Raw genomic sequence first — 19,306 nt, 5'->3', positions numbered from 1 at the left:
ACAAAAAATCTTAAATAAATATAAATATAAACCTTTAAAATAAATCAAAAAAATATTAAAAATAAAAATCCTAACATAACTTTAATTTGAATCCTAATTAAATCTTAACCAAACCTTAGATCAAACCCCAATTAAAATCCTACTTGAACCTTAACCAAATTCTAGGTCAAACTCTAATAAAATCTTAATAAAATCCTAAATCCTAGACAAATCCTAATCTACCATGAAATTTGTCAAATACCTAAGATAAATACAAGAATTTGGAATATGGTACAAATAAAGAGATAACAATAAGATACTAGGATTTATAAATATTGACCACAACTTGTACCTTGACAAATGAAAATTTAATATTGGATATGTTATTATGTTAGGATCTAGATCAACAACATATAAGTCCAAGAAGCAAGAATATATGGCAAGGTTGTCAATTGAATCAAAGTATATGGTACTATCCAATGGAGCAACAAAAGAAGCATGGTTACTAAAGTTACTATGAGATCTAAGAGCAAAACAAAAAGAACCAACAATGATCATGTGTGACAACATTAGTGCAATCAAGATGGCAAAAAATGATATGTTCTACAACAAGATAAAACACATCAAACAATATTACTACTTCATGCATGAATAAGTTGAAAGAAAAGAGGTAACATTGAATTATATTTCAATTAAGGAATTAATAGAAAATATATTTACAAAATCTCTACACAAAATGTTGTTTATGAAATTTAGAAAAGGCATGAGTGTAGTATCTATAAATGATATATTAGAAAATGTCAACTATTAATTTTTAATTTTTTGTCTAAGTTGTATCAAGCAATCTAATCACCTATAGAATAAGAGTGGTAGTAATTAACCTCTTTCCAAGTTGCCATTGTGTCTACAAAAGAATTTCTTCGTGTGACAACTTTTGTAGAATCATTGCTCCAACTTCCATAGTCATCATCCCAAGAGTAAGTCCCTCAATATTTGAAAGTTGCCAATACAATCACATGAGCTCTACATAGAATAGGGATCTAATGTCAGATTTTGCTTTAGAGTAAGAAAGAAACAAGTAAAGAAAGCATTTCAACAACTGAGTGATATTGTGCACTCACTCTACAAGAGTCTAATTACTGCATCTACCAAAAGAGCCTTTGATAGTTGAGTCGATTGACACCAAGCTCTGTTAATCCATCAAAGTATACAAAGTTGCTGCAAATTTGGATATCTAACAAGAGAATTGAGCATTGGATCAATTAAAGTAAGTATATGTGGGAGGAAAGCAACAACTATCATTGAGTCAAGAAGGAGAGGTAAGGCAAGAGCATCCGCAAGAAGTTCAAATGTACAAAAAAAAACTCAGCTTCAAATACGTCAATGAAGCGTGGAGACTCAGAAGAAGAGTTGATGAACCGTGCAGTTGATGGCCGGAAGGGTGGTCTCAAGAGAATCTTGGGCAGAACCTCCAACTATGTCCTAGGCATCACATGTGGTTCTATAATCACAGTGTTCAATGATTGCAGTAGATTACACAGAGTTTAGACTTGATGCATTTGAAGTTCCAAATACATCTGTAAGTCTACACAAGCCGTTAAAAGTCATTTTCTCTTTTGCAATACAGGCAACTAAACGAATAAACAGAATAGAAATAAAGGATCATTGTGCACCTTCAAAACAAAAGCAAGATTGAAGCGTACGGTGGGAGTTTGGAAATATTATGGAGGAGGACTGCGTCCGACTCTGATCATGTACAAGATTACTCTCAGCTGAGATTAGATGAGCGTGTTATTACTTGTACACTCAACCTATATCCGTAGCTTGTAATCATAGTTGTATAGATACCAAATGATACAGTTAGACGTTCCAGGTCTAAAGCACCAGAAATTAGTTATATAAAGGCGACGCATCCTCACTTGTGTCCGCATCAGCTTCCAATTCTCGTTAATGGAAGATAATTCCATCACAACTACAACTGAGAAATGTAACTAGACCCTAACAATGTGAACATCTTGGTGGAACTTTAAACGACTTTCATTCATTGTTATACTGTAAAATGCATTGTGTTGTAAAGAAAGTAGTGTAAAAGCGGTCTACTGGCTCGGAGTGCACACTACATTCTGCGACTTGGTCGGTGTACCCAAATAAAAGGATGCCGTACTAATACCGTATTGATGCTGCAGACCAGCACTACCGAAAAGGCCCCATCATTGCTACGGTCAGACCATCTCGCCTTGCTTACGAAGAATCCAACAGGAAATTGCATTCACAAGGACTAATGCACAGGTTTCAATCCATTTTGCCAGTATCCCCTTCACAGAAACATTCTCCGAGTTACACATCGCGGCTCCCCGACCGACGCAATCCAACATCGAATATCCATTCATTCAACTGATACATCACCGAAGAGCAGCAACACCCTCCAAAACACTGAAATCTGCCGATCGCTCCGCTCCAAGTAAACCTCTGTGCCGCTTACCATCTGAACCAAAAACAAAGTGGCAGACAAAACTAGAAATCATAAAAACACGCACCATTTCAGCCCCTCAACATACTACACACCTCTGGTGGTGATCGAACCAGCCCCCTAGTGTGTCAGTCTGCATCGCTCTGACCCTCATCATCCAGCACACAAGAGGACCAAAACACGCACAGTCGTGCCTGAAATGTGAGCGAGCCATCAAATTATCACAGGGATCAAGTCATCCACTTCATGTACTTTGCAATGCACCACATCCCGCGCTGCCGCGTTGCCTCAATCATGTGCTACAAGGTCTTACGGTGGCACAAAAGGGCTTTGCACTCAGCTCCCGCGCAGTGCTCAAAATACCCCTCTCTATCCGCCCAACTACCCTGCCAAGCCCCGCTTCGCCTTGCTTAGACACACTTGCAAAACTTTGTTATCATCGCCACTCTACACCCTCCCCCTAGTCGCCTACCCCGAGACCGCGATTCGACTCCACGTCCCCTTCACCTCGACCACATCCGCGGAGGGATTTGCATAGACGACTCGTGCCCCAACGGCGCCAGCGCACCGCACTACGGCGCACCATCACAACATGCTGTTGCAGACCATCAGCTTGATGGCGTGCCTCCCCGACACGCGCATCAGATCGATACTCTCCTGCAGGTCCGCGTCGCACGCCAGCAGCATCCATTCCTCGTCGTCGTCCAAATACTTCAGGCTGAACTTCTGCCCCACCAGCTTCAGCCTTCGCCTCACCTCCTCCTTCAGCTCCACGAACGACCCGTTCCGCGAAAACTTCACGCGCACCGTGTCCAGCCCGTGCGTCACCTTCACCGTGATCGCCGCGCCGTCCTCCTGCCCCGCCCACGCCTTCTTGTTCGACGTGCCGTTCACCCCCGTCGACGGCGAGCTGCAATCGCTCGCCGGCGACGACCCGAACCCTGGAGACTCCAGCCCGCACCCAGTCACCTCCTCCTCGCCGTCGTTCGCACGATTGCACGACGACACCGGGTCCTCCGAAAAACCATGCGACCCGTGCTGATCCCCTCCCTTCAGCGCCGCCAGCGCCCCGCCTCCGCCGTGCACCCGGGACTCGTTCCATCCCCGCGGCGTCGCGCCCCTCACCAAATCCGACACCCTCCCCGCACCACCCCTTCCCGGCACCGGCTGCTCTCCTGACCTGCCCAGAGGAGAAGCCTGCTGCCCTTTCCCCGCGCCGCTCCCTTTGCCTGCGTTTCCCACGCCCTGAAAAGCAGTGCCTACGCTGCGCTTGCCCCCGTCATCGCCCCTGTCCGCGTCCCCGCCTGTTAACATGCTTCCCGACGCCAACGGACTCATCCCTGGACAATAATGCCCGCCGTTCGACCCGTACCCCGCCTTCACATTGGGGTTGCTTCCGCCGCTGCTCGTCGAGTTGCCGTCGTTGCTCCTGCACATGTCGCCATTGTCCACCTGCGCTCTCCCCTGCCCATCATCACCGTTGCTCCCGCCCAACACCTTCCCCTCCAGCGACGAAACGACCCTGTCGTCCTCCGGCCGAAACTGCAGCGTCGGCTTCAGCATCGACAACAGCACCTTCTGAGAAGAGCACGGATCGTGCCTCCGCCGATTCTCCTCCTTGGGACCCAGCAGCGACTCCGCCGATCCCACCTTCGCGTGCGCCTCCTTCCCCTCCACGCAGCTCGGAGAAAGCGTCGACCACGACACCGACAGGTTGCCCGGCGACGACGCCGCCAGCCCCTTGTTCATGTGCCCGCTCACGGCCGCCGCTGCCACCGCCGCGGACGACAGGTCGCCCGTCAGCGCGCTGATGCGCAGCGCTCCCTCCGCTCCCTGCACCGAATCGATCACCCCCTGCAACTTCTTCAGCGACCGGCTCACCTTGTTGATCTTCCGAGACGGCCACCGGGAGATCCCATGCTGCCGGCATATCCGCTTCAGAGTCGTCGGACACACTGCCCCAAACCCACCACACACCACATCAACTACACGCACCTACCCATCTTGACCCCGCACGCAACCCATACCACATCCAAATCCACACCCATTCTTCGCACCCTCACCCATGTGCTTCGCCCCGCCCAACATAATTGCCATCCATTCCAACTGCCTCACATACACACCGCTGCCTACTGCTCGTTTACGGCTCCCCCCTCACACCTATTGTTCCCAGTCGCCCATATCCCGAGCGCGCCGACCTACCTACACAGTCAACAGCACTACGCCATGCACGCGCCCGCCCTCCCCCCCTCCCCATCCCCTCCCCTCTCACCCAATGCCGCTTACCACCGATGCTCTTCGCCGCGTCCTTCAAGCTCCCCGCGAAGTACTGCTGCAGCACGTTCAGCCCTATCGTCTTCTCCGTCGTGCCCCGCCTCCTCTCAAACCTCCGTCGATGACTCGCCACGTCCTGCCCCAGGCCCGGGCACCCGAACCCTCCCATGCCCAGCCCCTGCTCCACAGGCAGCTGCTCCGAGTGGTACCCGGGGTACACATGCGACTCTGGAATGCGAAGCCCGTCGTCGCGCCCTCGTCCTAGCAACACTCCGTGAGAAAACTGCTGCAATGCAGAACGCTGCGGCACGAACCGCGCTGCTTGCTGCACGCCGTGCTGCTGCTGCATCACCTGCGAAAACGCCGGGCTCGTCTCCTCGCCATTCACCCCGCCACCGTGCCTGTTGAAACCGCCACGCCATGCCAGAAAGTCCTCCTTGTTGCACACCTCCTTCGCCTCCAACTTCACCGCCTTGGCCTGCATCTCGATGCTCTCCGCCATCGCCACTCTCCGCTCCTCCTCCAACTCCCTCTCGCTCAGAGTCCGCAGACTCTGACAGATGCGTTGCATTGTGATCGACAGCGAGTTCAGCATCTGCTGCTGCTTCTCGCTCTCCACGCAATCCATCGGAAGGAAGAACTCCAGAATGAAGTCCTCGTCCCCGGTGTGCACGCTCCGCAGCCGAATCGCCACGGCCGACACCAGCCCGAACAACTTCGCGTAATGCCCCAGCGGATACTCATCCTTGCTGAAGCTCTTCACGTCCGAGTCGAAAACCGGCAGATTCGTCAGCATCGCCTTCCCGGGCACTCCCTGCCCCTTCTCCAACGCATGTTCCAGACACGCCCGTCGAAACCCCCACATGCGTGCCTCCCCAACATAACACGGACCATCTCCGTCGACTATCCGTAGCACGACCTTCCTCACACCACGCCCTCCGTTCACCTGCACCGCGTTGTGGCTCTGCGCCTTCGCGTCGCCCCTACCGCCATACCTGTACGTGGGAACCCACGTCTGCGCCAGGGGCAGCTTGTGCGCCTCGCACACGCCTTTCAGCACCTCCGCTATCTCCGCCAGCGCGGCTTGCCTACCCCACGACGACCTCTGCATCGCACCACCAACACCCACCCTACTCTCCTCAGCGTCGTCAACATCATCCACCCCTACGACTCCTCCCTCCGCTCTACACCTCCTGCCACACACGCCTCACCGCCCCCGATGCCTAATCTACTACACGGAAAACCAACCATGGCAACTGGGACGCGCGCGTCAATTGCCACCTCCCTACACTACCAGCTTCCCCGAACGACACCACCATGCACGCTCCCAATGCGCAACCATCCAGCGCGCTGCGTCTCTAACATTACGAATTTGCACACACCGCGAGGCACCAGAAACATGAAAGCAGCACACTCAAAATCATCATAGTCACACACACACGCGCATCGCATTGCGATCGAGCCGTGCGTACCTCTAGCGGCGGAGTCTCCAAGCCAACCGGACATGTCAAATTCACAGCCTGCACTCAGCACCACAACCTGCCGCCTTAGACCGTCATCCCCCACTCACCCAACGCACTGGACGCTCTAACCGCGTACCAAGTGCCCATCAACACCCTCCTTCACCAAATCCCGTGAACTTGCACAGAAACAAACAACTCTGGAAACCCATCCCCGCTGCTCTACAGCACCTTCCATCTCCTAGCTGCCTGGCTGGCTAGCTACACACCATTCCCCAGCCTCGCCACGTCAATGTCGCTGCTCGCAACCATCACTCCACCACGATGCAAAACCTACCTGCAGAGCTCGAGCAATGATGTCCACATCAGGACCATACTGGATCTTCTCAGCGCGACCAACCAGCTCGATTACAGCCACGCACTGGCGACTCACGGGGTCAAGCACTGGAACCGCCAGAGACCCCCGTATGTCGCACCTCTGCGCCTCCTTCACACGCAGGTACTCCTGGCTACTGTAATACTGCACGTTCGGCGTCCACTCCGCCTGCTGTCCCGTGAACACGCGCCCCGGCAGCTCCAAAACCTTCCCCTCCGCCCTCTCCGCTGGAAATTCGTACCCCTCCGTCATGTTCCTGTACAGCCACAGCTGCTCGTTGTTCGGCTCCACCACGAACGGCTGCTCCCGCGTCAGCAAACACTTCCGGCTCCCTTGCACCACCGGCATCCATACCTGCACCAGCACGTCCTCCAGCGACTGCCCTATCAGCCGAAGTGCCTCCATCATTCGATCGCGCAGCGGCAGTGGCAGCTCCGCCGCAATTCGGGGCCTCCGCACGCCCGCCTCCAGATTGCCGCTGCTCACGGGGTTGCCCTCCACCGTCGACACCGACGACTTGTCGTCTTCTTTGTCCACCACGCCGCCCTCGCCGATCTCCACCTTCCCGTTCCTACCATCTACGCCCCCTCTGGAATCTCCCATGCCCCTGCCATCCCTCGCCACCACTCCGGCCAGCCCCTGATTGCCCAGCAGCATGTGCGCGGCCTCGCTCAGGCTAGGGCTGCTCAAACTCCGACCCCCGACCGCCGCGCTGTAGCTGCTCATTCCGGACACCACAGCGCTGGACATGGCCAACGACGATTGCGACGAGCTCGCACCTGGGATGGATTGCTGCTGGGACGACTCCAGAGCTTGCTGCAGCATCAGCTCCTGCTGGAACGCCTGCACGCTGGCCGCCAGGCTACCATTCGCGTACGAGAACGCTTGCAACGATGCCAACGCGGGCACCGGGCCTGCGAACACGCCGCCGTGGGACGACGCCGGGAGCGCCAAATACCCCCCGTAATCGCCATAGTTGCCCTCCGCCCACGACTCGCCCAGCAATTGCTCGTGCAACGGCTCCAGCTCCATCAGATCCGTCAACACCGCCTCGTCCATCACGAACTTGGACTCCCCCGCGCTACCTCCTAACCCTGCCAGCACCCCCATCGCCTGCGAGACCACCTGCTGCTGCTGACCATGGCCCCCGAACTCCGTCGTCGGCCTCCACCGCGGCACGCAAGCACGGCTCGCCTGCGGCAGCTCCATGTCCACCCCGACGGCCCCTAACACTCTCCAGGGCGCACTACGACTCCCCCTCCGCCATTCTCATCGACGACAGCACACCCACAATGACCACCACCACTACGCGCCTCCCCCTTCACCTCCACCAGCAGCACTTTTACAACACGACGACGCCTTCGTCGACGCCCCCTATCCCACACGGCTCTGCCGTTGTCGCCCTCGCCCTCGCCCTCCACCCCGCCCCGCGCACGAGCGCCACGCATTCGCGTTGCGGCGTTTGTTGTCTTGCTGCCTGGCGCTTGTGTGGTGAGTGGAGGAAATCTACGTCCCTCGCAGGGATTGCTCTTTGTGGGCAGTGCAGGCAAGCAGGCAGGGAGGCAGGCAGAACTACACTGCTCCTGGCTCGATGTCGCTTTTGCGCATCATCAACGCCGTTCCGTGCCCCCTCTGTCCTAAGGTCACTGTCTGATCGCGACCTTGCCGTTGCCCATCACTGGCTTGTGGACGGTTTCCTGCGCCAGTCGCTGCGTCGCGGCTACGGCTGCTTCTCACGCTTTCATTCCCTACTCCCCTTGAAGGTGCCCTATTCTCTTCCTTTGCCTTCTCTGTCCCTTGCATCACCTGTCTTTTTGTTGCTCTATTGTTGCTTTCTTGCTTTTTTTGCCGGGCCCGCTCCGCTATCTTTAGCGAAATTTTATCCATTCTTGGTGTCCTTGGTTTTGTTTCACATGGCAGCAAATGCCATTCGGCCAACTCTTGTGTCTCTATTTTAAGCTCCTCTACTTTGAAGTTTTGATGGCTGATGTCTTGACCCAGTTTGGATTAATGGTGTTTGTTGCTTGATTGCTGGGTTTCGGCTTTGTTGTTGTGGGGATTAGGAGGTGGCGAAGCATGAGAATGGGTCAGAAAATTCACTTCACGGGAATTTGAACACTTGAGTGCTTCAATCATGTAGGGTATGATTTTGCTTAAAGTGAAGGTATAATTTTGTGAATTTTTATTTGTCTTCATCACCGTGCTTTAGTCAACATTTTGAAATTGTTGTATGATAGTTGCACTTGCATCTAGAGATATAGTTTTTATTACATGTTTGATGTAGAATTGTACAATCAAAGTGCATGTTCTTTTTCATTTTGGGGTTGTCAATTGATTTCCATTTCATTGTCCACGGATAAGTTTTCCTAAGATTGTATTGTCCCACAAATGTCCATGTGTTGAAGGCGTTTTAAATATCAAAAAAAATAGTGACATACTTTTGCACATTGGAACATTGAATTTATATATATACAGAAGATGATCATAAGTTTAGTTATTTGAAAATTATATCAAAATGAAAACAGTTCATTTAAAAGCCATACTTTGGTTGCTTTTTTGTATTTTACTTTAGCAAGTTTAGAAGGTAACCAAATTAATGCTGTTATGGGATTTTAATCCAATTAGAGGCAGTTGAACCATGGCTTTCTTTCTAAGTTGAATTCTCCTCTCCATTCACTTCTTTAGAAATTCATATGTTGCTGATATTTTAATTATCTATAAATTTCTGTTGGATAGGTTCAAATGGTGTAATTTAAATTAAGAGAAAAATGGTACTTCAAATCTAATTTTTTTTTAGTCTGCATTAAGCTAAAATCTTCGTTCCATTTTACTATTATTTTCAATCTACAAAATATAAGGTAAGATAAAGAAAACCACTCTTTACTCCATATCTCAATCTCACAAGTAAAGAAAAGTAGAGTTATGTACAAACTTACATAATTATATGTGAATTATCTCACATTGTTGAAGTATACAAGTCTTCTACAACGTTTGCTTGTTTGTTTGTTTGTTTGTTTGTTTTGTTCCATGCAAAAAAAAAGATACATTTCATGATTCGTTTTATTTATTTATTTATTTTATTTTTTGACATGTATTTCATTATGGATTTAATAATCATACACAATTGCAAAGGCCTCATGGCTTAAACAGCACTAACAACATCATTTCCAATGGAGCCACAGCTTTTTCCCATCACAGCCACTACTTTTTCTTCTTCTTCGTCTTCTTCTTTTTTTTTTGCCTTTTTAAGGCTTAATCACCTTTTTTAATAGTCCAGCAAAATGAATAGTCTACGCGCCTGGCCAGCAAATTATCGAGTTCTCTCTTGGATGCATTTGTCAGCTTGGCAAATCGTGGGTCCCCTGAATGCCAAGGTGGCATCTCCAGGACCCATGAGTCAATCTGACGTGGCGTACATATCTGCCCAACACGTGACAGGCGAGCAGGCAAGATGCATGGAAGCAGCCAATCAGGTGGCTCAGCGTTCTACTAATTCCATTGGGCTTTGGACCAGAAGAAGTGGGCTGATGGATGAACAGATTGATGGAGTCACATGTCATTCATCAGTTTATCAATGGGTTCATCCATCCATCGCACTCCATGGTTGCGGGTTTGTGTCGTGTTAAAGGCTTTTCCCTGTCCCACATTTAATTGTTTGTTTTGCTATGTCAAGGGTACTATTGGAGAATATGATATGCAATTATTCTACTCTGCATTCATTTTTTAATTTTTTAATTTTTTTTACATCAACTTTCTCACTTTTTTTTATATATTTCTCTGAAATGATAGAAATTGATGGCTAAAGAAATTATCATAGATATGAAAATACAGTTCATTATGTGATATCACTTTGAGTATAATAAATGCAATTTATTGCGCACCTTACTATATGTATGTTTGTGTGTGTATATATATATATATATATTTATTGGCCTAATATTTTTCTCTATGGATTGTGCAGTTTTGTATTCCTAGGATATGGAAATATAAAGTTTTAACTGGATTTGTCCTTGTTTGTTAACAAATTTGATGTGGATCACTTTTGTGGTTAAACTGATTTGTGGTTAAAGATCTACTTTGGAGATTGTGTTGACATATCTTATGATAATCATTCCAAAAATTAAAAATATGTCCATGAAATTACCACAATGAAATGACTTATTATTATTATTATTATTATTGATTTTGATATTGCATGATATTGATGTGAAGGACACTTCATAATTTGTAGAATTGATTAAATAACTACCAACTATGCTTTTGTTCATTGAAATAACAACACATGCTGAATATTATTGTACAGGATAATTGTCAAAAGTATATCTTGAGATACTGTAATAGTTGATGCTAAGATTTGAAAATGAGAAATTTTATTAAGTTAACTGATCCGTACAATTTGCACATAAAAGAAAATAAATACAGAACCACTAATATTGTTATGAATGTAATATCTATATTATTACTTTATAAGATTTGACTCTGTAATTTAACAATATACATCAATACATTTAGTATCATCTCTTTAAAAACAGTAAAGATCAATTATTAAATTTTAGTGAAGCTAACCTTTTAATTACATATCATTTTTTGGAAATATGTGGTCTTTATGATTAAGTGAGCCACATATTTTATTTAACCTAAAATCAATTTTAAACCTCCCATTAATTTATTCAATATAAGTTAATTGTTTTAAAAAAATAGGATATTGTTAATGTCATCACAATTTTTGGTTCAACCATCACAACTTGTCATCCATTCAACATGTTTTTTAAGTTTTTATTTTTATTTTTATTATAATAAAAATTTATGTTAATTTTTCTAATATATATATATATATATATATATATATTAAATAGTAACTTAAAATTTAATAAGAATAAGTTATGTTGACAGTAACAAAAATGCAATGGCATTAATAATACTCTTAAAATAAGATAATTATTTTAAGTTAATAATATTTTTGTGTACATATATATATATATATATATATATTTTAAATTTTTTTCTACTACATTAATCTAATCTAGAAAAAATTTAAAGAACAGATTTTGTTTGTTAAAAACTTTAAAAAATAAGAAGCATTCTACTTTAAAACTTTGTAAGTTTTTATAGAACTTTTTAGAAGTAATTTATATTTAAGAGACAAGATGAGATGCCTTTGTTTTTTTTTTAAGGTTTTGATTGATTAATTGAAATCAAGAAGTCTTCTTAAGTTCTTCATACTTACAAATATAAGTCTAAAAGTTTTAAGAACAAAAAATGAGGTGATGTACGTTCTTTTTTTTTATGTTGCATGAATAACATTGTCTTTTGGAATCTCAAAGAGGTGGTTTTTAAGAAAGGCCAAGAAATTTCTAAAAATACTTAAAATATTTATTAAATAGTAAGAAATAATTTAAAAAATCATGATGGCTTTTTAAAATAAGATATAAGTTAGCATATTTAGCTTTATAATAAAATAATTATTTGAATCATTCTTTGACCTCTTCCTACTTTAAATCATATCCAAAAGACAAGGCTTTGGACTTTTCCACACCAAAAATGGAACCTTAGTAAGGGTTTGCAATATAAATAATAAGAATAATTAATCCAAAAAAATAATAAATAATGAGCATAAATAATAATATGAAATATTCATTTTCTTTAATTTTCTTTATTTTTTTCTTTTTTATCTTGATGATATTACAATCTTTTTTTGTTAAAAAATATACTAAAATTTTTATTTTATTTTTAATTTTTTGAGTATACATAGAAGAGAAGGTTTTCTGATTTTAATCTTAATATTTTAAAATTGAACTTCAGGTTTTCATGTCTTTAATTTCTAAACATGTAGTATGATTCTAAAGAAATTTATAGCAGAATGAGGAAAACTTGTATTTATTGATTCTAAAGAAATTCATAGCAGAATGAGGAAAACTTGTATTTATTGATTCTAAAACATTTTAACTCACATTAGAATAAAGAACATTGACATCAATAAAATATTCCATGTTTTTTTCAGATTAATTTTGCTTCAGTAAACAGTGTGTGGTTTTACTTTAATCAAATAAAAATGATTTTAAATATTATTGAAATGACTGTCAGTGATTATTTTTACTGTAAGGTATTACAAAATCAAAAATCATTTTGTAAAATCAATGTATTTGTGTTAGAAGATTATGACAGATGTTTCTTTTGGTTACAATAACAGAAGTGAAAGATATTATTAGTGCATTAATTTAATCCTTAATAATGATTTATATCAAGGATCTAGAAATAAATTTTGCTTAGTTTTATTGTTCAAATAAAATGCTCATAAAATATTATAATGGATATTTATTTTTTCTTTTAAAATACCACTATTTTTATTGTAAATGAAAATATATTAAAATTCTAAGAAGGGCAATTTTTTTTGAATCTTTCACGGACAATTACTATTAATTATATATAAAGACTAAATATTTAAAAATTTAGGTTTAAACCATTAAACCTCAATGGTTATCTATGGCCTATTATATCTTTTTATGATGTAACAAAAATAAAAAATTTCAAATAATTTTTTTATTAGTGATATTATTATATTACTATTAAAATATTAAAAAATCATATAAATTAAAAATAATCTAAAATTTAGTGAAAAGATTAAAGTAATAAATAATGAATTATTATTATAAACTAGATTCAATAACATATTTAGTAATTATCAAAATTAATTTAAAATATCTAATAATTCAAAATACATATTTATGTAATAAAGGACTTTGAAACTTCAATACCTTAGATATACCATGTCAAAAAGATATTCTAAAAACTGAAATTATTCTAGATATTATACAAGTCTGATAATATTACACTTGTATACATAGATGTGTTTACATATTTGCACACATACATCAATAAAACCATAAACTTGAGAACAAATTTATTATATCAATATTTTTTACTATAATCAAATTTTGCATCGAATAATTTATTTATTTTATATATACAACTCAAAAGAATAAAATTAAACATAAATACATAGAATAAGAATATCATTATCTTAGTGAAAATAGATCAATGATAAGTTTTTCAAAATTATTATTCCTACTATGAAATTAATTATAAATGTATTGACATATTGTCTTGTGATGTTCACATTATTTTGTACAACAAATTTAATTCTTTTTTAAATACATCAAAGATATATATATATATATATATATATATATATGTGATTTATGTAATAATTTATTTTTAATTTTTAAAATTATTATACCTAAATGTTTTTAAAAAATAATATTTTTATTTCTATGAATCCAAAGCTTAAAAACATATGTGTATGTTTTTTTACTCTATATCAAACGGTGTTACTATAAAAAATTGAGATACAAATATGACTTCAAAATTTTATAACAATTTTTGTCTATTTAAAGCTTTTTGAGAAAATTTTGTAAATTAAAAAAATAATATGATAGTTCATTATTTAAATTATTATTTTTTTATAGAATAATATGAAAGTAAAAGTGAGGATTTAATAGTGTCATAACATATTGTAGCTATGTTAAAACATTTTAAAATACCTAACTTTGTGCATATTAAAATATAACTATATATATTTAAAGAGATATAAAAAAATAAAGAGAAAAGTATATCAAATAAACAAAGAAGCCTTTCTTAAGCCCAAATTATCAAAATGTTTGTTTTATTCACTTTTTTGTTGCTAAGAATATTTTTGTTTTTGCAAAAAAAATTAGTTTGTCATATTAGAAATAATTCTAAATCTTCTAGTAACAATTGGTTCAAATTTGAAACTACTCACTAAAAGCCTTGCAAATAAATAGGAAGTTTTTTTTAATCATATTATCTTTTTATTGAATTTATTCAATTATGTAATGTTAAAAATGTTGTTTTTTAGCATTTAGGTGAGTCATTTTTAATTGATACATGCTAAAATAATTTATATGTATACTCATTCAAAAAATAGTTTTATTTACATTCTTTAAATATAATTTCAAATATATATTAATGCATACTAGTGGAATAATGGTAATATTAGTAGAAAATAGTAATTAAAGATTTTATTTTTTTATATATCTATGAATAATGTTGTACAACAATGCAAAGTATCAAATTCAAAATAAAGGCATTTTTTACATATTTGGTGTTTAAATGAATAAATTTTTTTACTTTAAAAAAAAATTAACATTATAGTTTTTTTTAGAAAATTTATATGGGCTATGATTTCGACTATTTCATGAATAAAATAAAAAAATTATTGAATGCATTTCAAGAAGATGCAATAGCAATTTAATCATATTTTTAACTTCTTCATGTATTTTCATTTGAAACCAACTCCATATTGCCTTTCAATCTTTAATGTATCTTACATTTGTATATTGTTTAATTTCATCATTTTTATTTTTTATTTGTATTGTTGCATAATTATATCATTTATAGATATATTTATGAATACAAATTGCAACTTAAACTCAAATAAAAGTTTAGTTTAATATTGATATGAAAATTATATTTTTTTCTAAGAGAAATATTAGAAATAAAAATATCTTAATTATTTGTAACTTGATATTTAATATTAAAAATTCTTTTGTTAGCAATAAAAATTTAAAAAGGTAGAATAAATTAATAGTGTCAAGAATCAAATTGGACTACTAATTTATTCAAGACTTCTATTATGTGGAATTACTTAAATAAATAGAATTACGTAGAAGTAAGTAGAATTAGGTTAAATTATTAATAACTTATTAAAAAGTTTCTAAAAGCTTTGTAGACCATAAGATTGTTTGTAAGTGATTGGTAGGTTAATAACTTGATTACATATTGCATACTTAGTCACTTGTATTACAAATTGGTCATGTAATGGACATGTCAAAAACTTGCTCTATAAATTAGACATATGTCTTGTATAATGGACACAAGATACATGGCCTATAAGAAATTGCTACATAATTATTTAATAGATAATATATATAAAGTCAAGAATAAAGATTTATTTGTTCTTGTCAATATCTTTTGTGTGCTCTATCTTGGTTCAAGATTTCTTAGTTTTTATATTAAAAAAAAAATTAGTTTTAATTCTATAACTATCTTTTAGTTGTTTACTTTCTCTCATTTGATGATATAAGAATGTATTGTCATTTTTAAAAATTTGTTATGATTCATGTTCTTTACATGATGTCTAATGTAATATATTATATTATAATATAATTATTTAATAAGAAAGAACAAAAAAATATTATATTATATTAGAAGATAATTAAAAAATATTAATAATAGTTAAAGAGTCATTAAAAAAATTAGTATAAATATTTTTATTTTGTAAAAATAATTTTGCATATATTTTAGAATCATAAATAAGATAAATAAAGTAGCTTAGCAAAAAATATACTATATGTATTTTTAAGTTAAAGCAAAAAAAAAAATAATAAAAAAAAAATAACTAAAATTTTCTTAAAGAATCATTGACTAATATCCAAAGATGACTGTTTGTGAATCAAGATTGAAACCAAATTCTAATATACACAATTATTTACTTATTGAAAAAGTTAGATTTTTTATTAATTATAAAGCAAGATTAGAGAGTAAACTTAGTATCAGAGACATATTCATGTAAGGCAATAATTACATATATAAATAAGTAGAAGTAAGTAAAAGTAGATAAAAGTAAGTTAATTCTATAGTATTTGATATGGAAGCTTCCTAGAAGCTTAATAGATACTGCTTTGATTTTATAGGTGTCTTTAGTTGACTTTTTTGGATTAGAAACGTGGTCAACAAGTTGGCCATGTGCCACACATATTGTTAGCTTGAAGACCAAACTAACTATGTGGCCCACACGTAGAAAAACTTGCCTTGTAAGTCAAAGCATGTGCCTTACAAAGTCAACACATATTGGAGGTCCTATAGAATGTCGCCACATAGCCCCTAGTTAGATAGTATATATAGAGACAAGAGTAAAGCCTTCTTCACTCTTGTCAAGTCTTTTCTTGCTTCTAGTCTAGTTTCAAGGGTTTCTACTTTTATTATCTTTTAGCAATAGCTGTCATGGCCAAAATCATGTAAGCTAATAATTACATATAGAAATAGGTAGAAGTAAGTAAAAGTAGTTAAAAGTAAGTTAATTTTATAATATTTAATATGGAAGCTTCTTAGAAGCTTTGTAGACGCTGCTTTGACTTCATAGGTGTCTTTAATTGACTTTTTGGATTAAAAACGTGGTCAACAAGTTGGCCATGTGCCACACATGTTGTTAGCTTGAAGATCAAGCTAACTATGTGGCTCACATGTAGAAAAACTTGCCTTATAAGTCAAGGCATGTGTCCTACAAAGTCAACACATATTGGAGGTCCTATAGAATGTCGCCACGTAGCCCCTAGTTAGATAGCATATATAGAGATAAGAGTGAAGGCTTCTTCACTTTTGTCAACTCCTTTCTTGCTTCTAGTCTAGTTTCAAGGGTCTCTAGTTTTCTTGTCTTTTGGCAATAGCCATTCTAGTTTCTCTTTCAATATATATACTTATTTATATATATTTTTTTACCTCCCTTTGAGTGAAGGCTCACTTGTCTGAATTTTTTTTTCATCGAGTTCTTGTCCTTGACAGATTGACAAGAGTACACCTACAATATCAGAGCTTTATCTAATCTTGATTAAGAGTGGATTACTCCTTTTTCTTGATAAGATATAAGCGTATTAGAAGTTGCGGATTACCCTCTTCTAAACTGATATTGTCCTTAGTATTTTCTTTGTCCGCAAGTCCTCTCTTCTATTTGTCTTGAGCGATATTAGACATCTTCTCTCTTCTAAGTGTTATCATGGCAGAACTTCTTGAAATGAAGAGTGCAATGGCACAAATGCAAGAGCAATTGAGAGAGTTAATGCTTGCGATGCATCAACTCAATTTACCACCACAAGGAGCAACAAGATTAGCAAGAAGTGAAGATATAGAAATGGTTGGAGCTGCTTCAACATCTGCACCAAACCATGTCCTTTCTCTTATGGTGGAACGCCCTTCAAATATTAGAGAACCAAGAATTGCCCTACCCGAGAAGTTTGATGGTACCAGATCTAAGTTTCGAGGATTTATCAATCAAGTGCAACTTGTGATTGAACTTCAACCCCAAAGCTATCCAACCCCAGGATCACAAGTTAGATTCATTGGTACGCTTCTTTCAGGTTCGGCACTATCGTGGTTTTCATCTTTTTTTGAACGATGAGATTCAATATTGGATAATCTAGAGGCTTTTTTGGCAAAGTTTCGATCCATGTATGGAGAAAATGATGCAATTCGTGTTGCAACCAATAAGATCTGTATTTTACGACAAAGTAATCGATCAGTAACGTTATATGCTTCACAATTTTGACAACTTGCAACTGATATCAAGTGGGATGATGCTGCACTTATTAGCCAATTTTTCTACGGATTACAATATGAGGTAAAAAAAATTAATGCTCAACTTACCTGATCCTCAAACATTGAGTCAAGCAATTGACTTTGCTGTGAAGTACGACAATCGCCTTTTTATATTCGGATCTGAGAATTGCACAAGTGGACCTCAACGTTACTATGATTCAATGGCAACACCAACATCTCTTCAACACATACATTTGGAAGTAGAGGATATGTAAATTGATGCAGTACGTTTCAAACCTCTTATTGAGCAAGAAAAGACTCGTCGTCGTCAAGAAGGATTATGTTTATATTGTGGAGAACCAAAGCACACTGCTCAGCATTGTCCAAAGAAACGACGCAATCACAAAATGAGGAATATGGCTGTGAAAGAAGATAATATGTCGAAAAACGAGTTTGTCCAGCTACAATAGGGACCGTGCGGCTGGAACCTTGCACAATTTCTAGTAAAGGTCCTATTCTCTCCTCACAGCCCTCTCCTTGTTTTACATTAAATGTTATTTTAGGACCTAAACATTACAAAGTCTCTGCCTTGTAAGATTCAGGAGCCTCAGCGTGTTTTTTAGATGAAGAATTTACTAAAAGACATAGCATATCTTTAGTAAAGAAAACTAAACCTGTTCATGTAGAAGTCATAGATGGTCGTCCATTGTCTTTTGAAGATATTACTCATGAAATCCTTCTTATAGAAGTAATAATCAATGGTCATAATAGTTTTGTAGTATTTAATATCATTAGATCTCCCTCTAATCTAGTCATTTTAGGTTTATCATGGTTAGAAAAATACAACCCTCAAATAGACTAGATTTCTCGAACTCTCACTTTCTCTCAAAGTATAACTAACAGTGTAGTTAATCAAGTAGAGAGTCATAAGTCCAATTCAATTAAATCCATATTTATAGGTGCAAAAGCTTTCTTGCATGCTGCTATGAAAGAATCACCATACATTATTTATGCTACACCCGTTTCTATTGGTGAAAAGACTTCAAGTGGCATTCCAAGCCAATATCAAGAATTTCAAGATGTATTCGAAAAAAAGAATGCGAATACACTCCCGGAACATCGTCCCTATGATTGCTCAATTGACCTTCAAGAAGGAGCACAATCGCCATTCAGACCAATCTATACTATATCACAAAATGAGTTGGCTGAACTCAAGGAGTATATTGAAGAAAATCTAGCCAAGAATTTCATACGCCATTCTAAATCTCCGGCAGGAGCTCCAATTCTATTTGTGAAGAAAAAAGATAGATCATTGCGGATGTGTGTTGATTATCGAGGACTCAACAAGATTACCATCAAAAACATGTATCCACTACCTTTAATATCCGGACTTCTTGATCAACTGAATCAAGCTAA

The 19,306-nt window shown here is 39.0% G+C and overlaps 1 protein-coding gene across 1 annotated transcript; it reads right to left on the bottom strand.

Annotated features, from left to right (window-relative positions):
- Nucleotides 1-2,640: 2,640 nt before the first annotated feature.
- Nucleotides 2,641-7,922, bottom strand: LOC112296151 (uncharacterized). Its single transcript, XM_024548400.3, has 4 exons — nt 6,521-7,922; nt 6,196-6,243; nt 4,736-5,828; nt 2,641-4,404 (listed from the first exon to the last, which is right to left on the bottom strand). The coding sequence occupies exons 1-4, from the start codon at nt 7,766-7,768 to the stop codon at nt 3,035-3,037; spliced, it is 3,759 nt and encodes a 1,252-aa protein (XP_024404168.1). The 5' UTR covers nt 7,769-7,922; the 3' UTR covers nt 2,641-3,034.
- Between the last annotated feature and the right edge of the window lie 11,384 nt (nt 7,923-19,306).

This window comes from Physcomitrium patens, chromosome 19 (genome assembly GCF_059467195.1).
Source record: "Physcomitrium patens ecotype Gransden chromosome 19, ASM5946719v1, whole genome shotgun sequence".
Taxonomy (NCBI): Eukaryota; Viridiplantae; Streptophyta; class Bryopsida; order Funariales; family Funariaceae; genus Physcomitrium; species Physcomitrium patens.
Note: the sequence above shows the minus strand (reverse complement) of the source record. Positions and strands in the feature narration are given on the sequence as shown.